General features: G+C 40.6%; 1 protein-coding gene across 1 annotated transcript in view; it reads right to left on the minus strand.

The window, feature by feature from the left end:
• Positions 1 to 989: 989 nt before the first annotated feature.
• VPS26A (VPS26, retromer complex component A) overlaps positions 990 to 8,231 on the minus strand; it is a 32,612-nt gene continuing 25,370 nt past the window's right edge. Inside the window, exons 7-9 of the mRNA XM_019507847.1 lie at positions 6,352 to 6,420; positions 4,472 to 4,614; positions 990 to 3,086 (exon numbers count right to left, since the gene is read on the minus strand). Coding sequence (XP_019363392.1) covers positions 2,973 to 3,086; positions 4,472 to 4,614; positions 6,352 to 6,420 — 326 coding nt within the window. The 3' untranslated portion in view covers positions 990 to 2,972. The remainder of the gene's footprint in view (positions 3,087 to 4,471; positions 4,615 to 6,351; positions 6,421 to 8,231) is intronic.

An 8,231-nucleotide genomic window follows, 5' to 3' on the forward strand; every position in this document is an offset into this window, starting at 1 on the left:
TAAAATAGAACCAAATTTTGTTGTTAGAAGAAAAAGCCACACTAGACTCAAAAACCTTCAGTCACAATTAGTTTTGAGCCAGCTCAGTAATGGAAGTGTAACAGGCTTTCACACACTGCTTTAAAAAAGTGCAAACAAACCCAGGCTGAGAAACTATTCTCAGTCTCTAGGTTTGTCATGCAGCCTGACTCTTCAGAGGTATATTATAATTCAGATGTGTGGTAATAAATTTAGTTGGGCTTCTGGCCTACTTGACTAGAAAAACAGACAGAGACCAGAAGTGCTGATACTGCTTATTTCAGTTAAATGTTCTGAGATAAGAAATCCTGCACGCCTTGCTTTTGTCTTGATATATTACCCTGTGTATGGATGTTAAGTTTATTTTTCTCTCTGAGAAACCAGAAACTGATAACTATTTCTATTAACACAATGTTTCACTCTCCTCTAAGTAAACAGCCTGTACTTCTGTGTGTGTGTTAGATCAGTAATTTACTGACCAAGGTCATATTTTATTTTCTTTTTCTCTGTCTTAAGTATAAATATGCTTGTAAACTTAGAGAGTCCGAGAAATCCTTCGAAACAGACAAGTGGGCGATTCCCCTTGCTGTATGGAATTCTCCCTGTGATCACAGTATAGCCCTAAATAAAAAGAAGCTGGCTCTGTCCGTTCTGATTTAACCACAACGCAAAGTTTGATTTCTTCCACAGATGGGACTGCCAGAAAACACTAAAAAAATAAAATTAAGACCACTAACTTAGTTCCCAAGGGTTCTTGAACAGGTGTCAGAGGAAGTAGATTCTTACTGATGTAGAATAAATTAAAGCTAGCAACATACCATTACTGTACTTTAAGAAGTGCCATATACCATGAAGTCTTCCTGAACAAAACCCGTTTTTATTCATAAAACTATATTCAAACCCGCTTCAAGTAGTAGATTTCAGTAGATACACTATACATCTCCATTAACAAAGACACTCCAAAATGTTTTAGTGAGAATACAGCTATTTTAATAATTCAAACAGCGGCTCAGTATGTTTCTCAGTTATTATACACAGTTGCACAATCTGAGGCTGGTTAAATACAATCAGTTTTCAAAATCTCTTGGAATATTTTCCAGATTACAACATGCAAGTGACCATGAAAATATTTGGCTTTTTCATTTCTGAACAGGCACTTACATGAGGGAGTTAAATTTGCTCTCATTCAAAAGACATCCACATTTAAGAGAAATACCCTTGCACAAAGTAAAGAGAATCTTTTGTCTGCTTTATCAAAGTGCCAAGTAGGAAAACAGTTCTTACAGAAATGTAATTCAATTACTTTGCTTACTCATAAAGTAAGGTTACCAATGACACTTGCACTGAAGTTTAGAAAGAGTCTTGGTTTATAGGCCAAGTGAACTACAAGCGCACAGTCTTCCATACAGCAGGCTTCATTTTGTGCCCTAGTCACATGTCTGATAACAAACTACATGCTCAATTGTGAACAGATTGAGGCTATTTTGTTCAAGCAGTTTGTTCAGACTCAAATGCACAAAAAAAAAGATTCAGTGATCTGTTTTGACAAGTTAACTTTTTGGAGCACAACTAAAAACGAAGAGAAACCAAAAACAAGTTTTCCTTGAAAGCAGCTCATCCCCACCCCCACATCATAACAGACTTAAAAGGACTAAAATGAAAATGTTATTTGAAAGTCTGTTATTTTTCCTCCTCCTTCAGAACAGCAAGGGAGTAGGCAGTGAAAGTGAGGCTTGATGTACACATCCACGAACTAGGTAAGCTCTGCATGTAACTTTTTATAGCTTTGAGATCACTACACTGAACACGCCGACACCAAGAAAAAATGGGGCTAAGCAGCACTGCCACGAAAACATGCCCTGCCACTTGCTGCTGTTCCAGATGTACCAAATACCAAAAGATATCAATCAGAAAGCCATTTTTTGGCGTACACCCATCACTGCTGTCAGGTTCTCAATTTCAGGCATGCACACAGTGGTTCTGGGTGTACCTAGCACTACTCATGTACCTACTGTAAGATGTCTTTCAACTTGGAACAGGAGGGAGTAGACAGGTTGTGTTTGTTTTCACAGCCGGAAAGTTTTCCACTATGTGGAAGCATCCACTCTTTTTTCTGTTTCAATGATTAAAGTGACAGGGATGTTTAAAACACTTCCATCCATCTATCATCTCTGAGTGAAAAAGCAACAGGGAGACAAAGAACAGCCCTGTCATTAACTAATTAGCAGTGATCATTGAATCTGTGAGCAGACCATTGCTAGCATGGAAATTTTAAGAAAAATGTGCTAGAATGAAATCAAACACTTGAAAGGCTCCTCTTGGGAACAGTGTATATTAATATTCCTGTTAAAGATATGATATTCAAAGCCTCCAAGAACCATGGCATGATCTCAGAAGCCTCCACACAGATTATGTTTGCAATGTGTATATGATCTAGACTACTTTAAATATTTTTTGAACAAAAAAGGTCCATCATAAATCCTGAATTTTTAGTGTAATTGAAACAAGTGTACTTATCTGTTAGTTTTAAGACAGAGGCAGATAAGCAACACTGGAGGTATGCGTGCAGTAAGTGACATGGGAGGGGGGAAAAAAAAAACACTTTAGTCAATACCTCATAAGTGACAAGCAAAAATTAAATACACCAGCCTACATGCATGGAAGTTACTAGCTTAAGCTTTATGCATATCCAAGTGCATAACATTATCAAATAATAAAATGTGCAGTATAAAATAGTAGCTTAAGAAAGTTCCAGTGTTTGAGAAAGCACTTTTATTTTGAAGGTATATACATACTTGAATGTTTAACTGAAGAATGCTTTAGTATTATGGTAAATGCAGCACTGTAAGATGAAGGAAGACAATTGTAATGGGAATTTTGGCCTTCTTTTCCTACAGGCTGCCACCATCTTTAACCTGCTGAAGTGTCACAAATGTTCTTCACCTTACACCAGTTCACATTTCAGGCTGCTCAGCAGATGCTTGCGATTCTGGAGATTCAAATCTCTGGTGAAAGTTAGTTCGTTGTTTCCTCAGTTTCTCAGGTGCTTTTCTCCACAGAATTATTTCCTATTTTAGGGAAGCAAAAACTCATTTAGCATCCATATTTGTTTAAAGTATTAACCCCCGATCACAATACAAATCATAAGCCTCTACTGATGCAGTGTTTCCAAATTACTTTCCATCTTCACCTCAACTATACAGCAAGCTGTTTTTTCTATGAATTCAGGTAGAGATACTCACAGAGGCAAAATAGTTCAAGAACATTCAAGACTGTTCATATATTTTGCAACTTCTCCTGATTACAGAGTCATCCCCTAACCTTGGCTCCTCCAGTCCACCACTTTCCCAGTCTGCATCATTAAGCAAATAAACAAGTAGAGCATCTGCATCCTCCCTCCCAAAATCTGGACTTCATTATTTCCCTCTAACCCTTTTGGTTTCCCTACTTCCTGCTTAACTTCAAACTTCCTGTGGCCTTGTCTACACTATTTAAATGCTGTTTCTCTATATTACTTCCCTCTTGAAATCACACAAAAGGGCCCATCTTCACTCCCTCAATATATTCCTCACAGCCTCACATTTGTCATTTTATGCTTAGGACCACTCTCAGCCCCTGTGTTTCTTCACTCAGCATTAACCCTCTCACATTAAATACAAAGTTAATTTTTTTTAAAGTGCCAACAAATCCCTTAGTCATAGAAGTGGTAATGTAAGAATGACATTGTAGTTGTAATGATCCAGGAATTATTCAAGAGATAAGGATTTCTTTCATCCGACCAACTATATAACTGGGATAGTTAGTTTTGCATTTGAAACCTTGTCTGGCTATCTCCCGAAGATACAGTTAGTCCAATGAAAGATATCACCCTAAGTCCTTGCCTTAGTCACAGAAAGCAATTTTTATGTTCATGGTCTTTTCTGAACATTTAGGGTTTTTTTTGTTTGTTTATGTAAAAGGGGTATCAGCTGTATTTTACAGAACCGAAACCATTCTTCACTGAAGTAACATACATTACCCCTTATGGACTAGGGACCTAGCCAAGTTGTGGTGGAAGTCTGCAGCACAGCAGTGCCTTTATTTTGCTCTTTTTACTGCGTGCCCCACCTCACCCCCCATCCACTGAGTGGCCAAAAAGCAAATCATGCCACAGTTTTTGCCCCTCAGCCACTCACTGGCAGGGAGGGGAGGTATGCAGCCAAATACAAAATTAGAAGTGCTGTTGCACCATGAACTTCTGCCATGATTTAGCCAGGTCCCTACTTATAACACCTCTTGTAAAGTGTTTTGTACAGTGTTAGATATGCTGAAAGCCAGAAATAAAAGACATGCTTTTTCCATTCAAAGCATGAAGACATAACTTGTTTACACTTCCAAGTAGGAACATTTAAATCTGTCCACACAGTTCTAGAAATGACCATGCAACAAAATTCTAGTTTGCACAACACTGTACCTGTTGTTTGAAGTATCGTCTGTCTTCTTCATCTACAAGCACTAGATTCAAAAAGTATCTCACAGAAAATTTTTTGTTCACATCCCTCATTGTAGGAGTTGGGTCATAGCCTGCCAAGAAGAGTCTTATAGGAATTGATTCACCTTAAGAGAGAGGGTGGGAAAACAAAGGAAGTTAAGTTCCTCCAAAGTGAAACTAATTATGTGACTATAGTTCACAGACTATACGACTCAGTTGTGGGGAACCTGGCAATTACCCAAATACACTCTACAGATTTTAAAGGCAGAGGTCATCTGCAAGAAGAACCACTGCTATAGGTTGAGTAGTAGTTTTTAAGAGCCCTTTAGCCAATGGTATCTATCAAAAGAAGGCACAGAGAAAGTCTGAGCCTTATAAAACTATTTGAAAAACGGCTGCTGCTAGCTCATGGTCAGCAACATAATTCATCACTGATCAGTCAGTGTTCTTTAGCCATGTCTTAAACACATGAATGTGTGTCATGGATGCAAGTTTCAGCTGAAATTTTTGCAATGCTGCCTCTAAATATCCTTATCAGAAAGGGCGGCTTAATCTACCGCTAACAAAGAGGCTCCCTAAAAAAGCTATCTAATCCTCCCCTCCTGATTTATCTACTGTTTTCCTGTCTCCCATTAGTTCTCAGATTTAATTCCTGATCCTTCTCTCCCTCTAGTCCTAGCCTGTCTTCCCCAATCTCTTCTCTACAAGCAAATTTGTATCTGAAGTAACGCACATCTTTTTTAAAAAAATCAGAATTGCACCAGATCTGCTTCACTGATTGGATGCACCAAGTCTTGGTGATCTCCAGCTCTCAAGGTGCTTGCTGCCATATCCCAGAAAGGATAAATTTTCCAAGCACTTGTTCACACAAATTTGTACTAAAGACTACTCCTGCAGGGACACATTTATGACTAGTTAAGTCAACGTGAGGGTTTCCAGCACAGGAGTTGGAGCAGACTTATGTTAGCCTATTTAACAGTGTTGATCCAATTCAGCTAGAATAGGTTCTTTAAAAAACCCAATAAGTAAACAAACACAAGTTCAGCTAGCCTAGTATAAAATTTCCTATTTATACCAGACCTAAAGAAATATTTCCCACCTAGTTTAGAGGCAACCAAATATTTATAGTTCAACTGCTACCCACGATCCCTTAAAGCAGTTGGGGGTTAACCATTTTGGCAGGAGTGCTACAAATTAAGCCCTGGTATTCTCCGAGTGCTACTCCAATTCCCTTCCCCTGCTGAATCTGTTGCGTTGCTGTGCTTCCTCCCCTACCTACTGCTGTTCTCCCTGCTTTCTCCCCATTCTGCCATGCATCTCAGACACAGGCTGTTTGTGCTACTTGCTGAACGTGTGCCATGGGTTGGCTACCCCTGCCTTAGAGCACTTAGTTGTAAGCTTATGCCCTGACAAATGCTTAGAAGCCTAGTGAAAAAGTCTGCTTTCAAAGGGCAGATATGAAGAATAGAGATGGAAATACTGTGTCAGAACTTTAAAAACGGAAGCAATACAACCAGGTAAGAGAAGGTGAAATTCTTAACTACCTAAATAGGTAGTTGAGTGTAGTAGAGATAAGTTCGAATGAGAACCCAAAATTTAAGCATCCACAGATACAGATTTTGCTGGGGTTAGAAGAGGAATGAATTTCTGATCCCAGGAAATTAATGAAGCCCTAATCTGTAGATCACCACAATTACTCTACTACCAGTTCTGGATATTCCGTTACACATCACTTCTATAACCCAATTAGACATTTAGTTTTCCAAGATAACCAACTCTGTCCATACAAAAGCAAACTCATCTTTAGATACAAATCCATTTTAGATACTATGATCATCTCCACTCCAGACATAAATATTTACCTTTAACGGGTGCACCATCCATGATTTCATACTTCGCAATGGTTTCAGTCTCTGTTGTGGTACTGGGTCCTGATTAAATAAAGTGTATCTTGTGTTCATTTGATAATTTAAATTTGAATATTTACTTAATAGCTGCCTCCCTCCCCCAAATGGAGGTCTTAAAAACAGTCCTATCATGGCAATCCCAACTTAACAGCATTTCACAATCAAGTGACACAATTCTGTTCATCTCTGTCTTCTGACAAAGGAAGACCGTTTCATTCCTTAATTTAATTCACCACACCGCATCCAAGAGGGTTTCTGATCCTCAAAGGGTGAGACTAGTTATGCTTTGCAATAATTCAGCCACCTCTTTAGAATTAATTTTACCAACTTGAAGGCAATTTTCTAAGATAATTAGAGAAGAGTAACCCCTCAAAAGAACAGCAAGAGTATCTCTGTAAGGAAAGTCCAGTCTACCACCAGTACCTTAGCAAGATAGGGTAGGGCCTTCAGAATTTGCAAAGTAAACAAAAAACCCACCAAAAAAACTTTTACCCTGTTTTCATCTTCATACCATTAAAGCAGCTAAGTTTCAGAAACTAGTTGTTTGCTTTACATATTATAGACTTGTGCAGTCCATCATGGAAGTATATATAGTGACTAAGGCCTTTAAAAATCCTGACATTACAAAACAGTTCCTTTCACTTTTGTAAACACCTATTTAAATTGCAGATATTTGAAGACAGGATGTCAGTTAAAAGCAGCAGCAGCAGCATCCGTACCTCTTTAAATGAGTGAAATCTGACAAACATACCTGAACTCCAAGCTGTTCTCAAGTTTGACCTTTCCCATTTTGCTGAATATTTTAGATTTAGGTCTTTTAAATAGCTCTTCCAGGCTTTTTAAAAAGCAGATAAGCTACCACACATGCCAAGTGCTTTTGAAGAAAGGTAGTTGTGTACGTCTACTTTAATGGAAGGATGAAGTAGTAAACAAAGGGTAAAGTTTCTAAAAAAAAAAATCTTATGTAATTTAGGATCCTGTGGTTACTTTAGATGAAGTACCAACTGACTTTCAAAGTGTTTACCCTGACTATTCATTAGGGGTGCACCAATAGTGTTTCTGGGGGCCGATACCAATAGCCAATTTTTAAGGAGGCATATCAGCTGATACCAATCTGATTTCCAATACAGCTGCATGCAGCTGATAAGTCTGTTGTGGTGGAAGGGGAGAGGGGAAGGAAGGGGCGTGCAGATCAAGGCCCCCCTGAAGTGAGGAAGGGGACAGGGGCAGGTGCTGCCCAGCCAGGGCGGGGCACAGGACAGAGCCAGGGCTTGTCAAGGGGGAGGGGGGCAGATCCCACTGCCGCTTGCACCCTAAGAGGGCACCGGGGGGGGAATTATGCCCCCAGATCTGCGTGGGGCAGGGAAGGAAGTCTGCAGCTGTGGGCTGGAGCCAGGGCTGTTCTCAGCAGGAGCTACAGCCACCCCAAATTTCGCCATAGCCCCACTCGCAGCGCCGCCACCACTACACACCCAGCACAGCCCCAGATCAACTCTCCGCCTCCACCCATGTGCCAGGAAGAGCCGGGGCTGCACCGTGTGCATGGCAGCACCAAGAGCAGGGCTAAGGGGAAATTTGGGGTGGCTGCAGCCCCCTCTGTAGCCCCTGCCCCAAGCCCAACCCAGCCCTGGCTCCAGCCCGCAGCGGCAGCCTGCCCGCCCTGCCCAGATCCAGAGGCACATGCTACACCACTCCCCGCCCCACCCCAAATAAGCCACAGCTCCATCCTGTGCCCCGCCTTGGCTGAGAAGCCCCCACCCCCTTGCTTACCAGAGGGTGTTGATCTGCACCCCCATGCCCCCTCCCACCACACCAGACTTACCAGCTGCATGCAG

This window comes from Gavialis gangeticus, unplaced genomic scaffold, assembly GCF_001723915.1.
Source record: "Gavialis gangeticus isolate Ggan-Ray unplaced genomic scaffold, GavGan_comp1, whole genome shotgun sequence".
In the NCBI taxonomy this organism is placed as follows: Eukaryota; Metazoa; Chordata; order Crocodylia; family Gavialidae; genus Gavialis; species Gavialis gangeticus.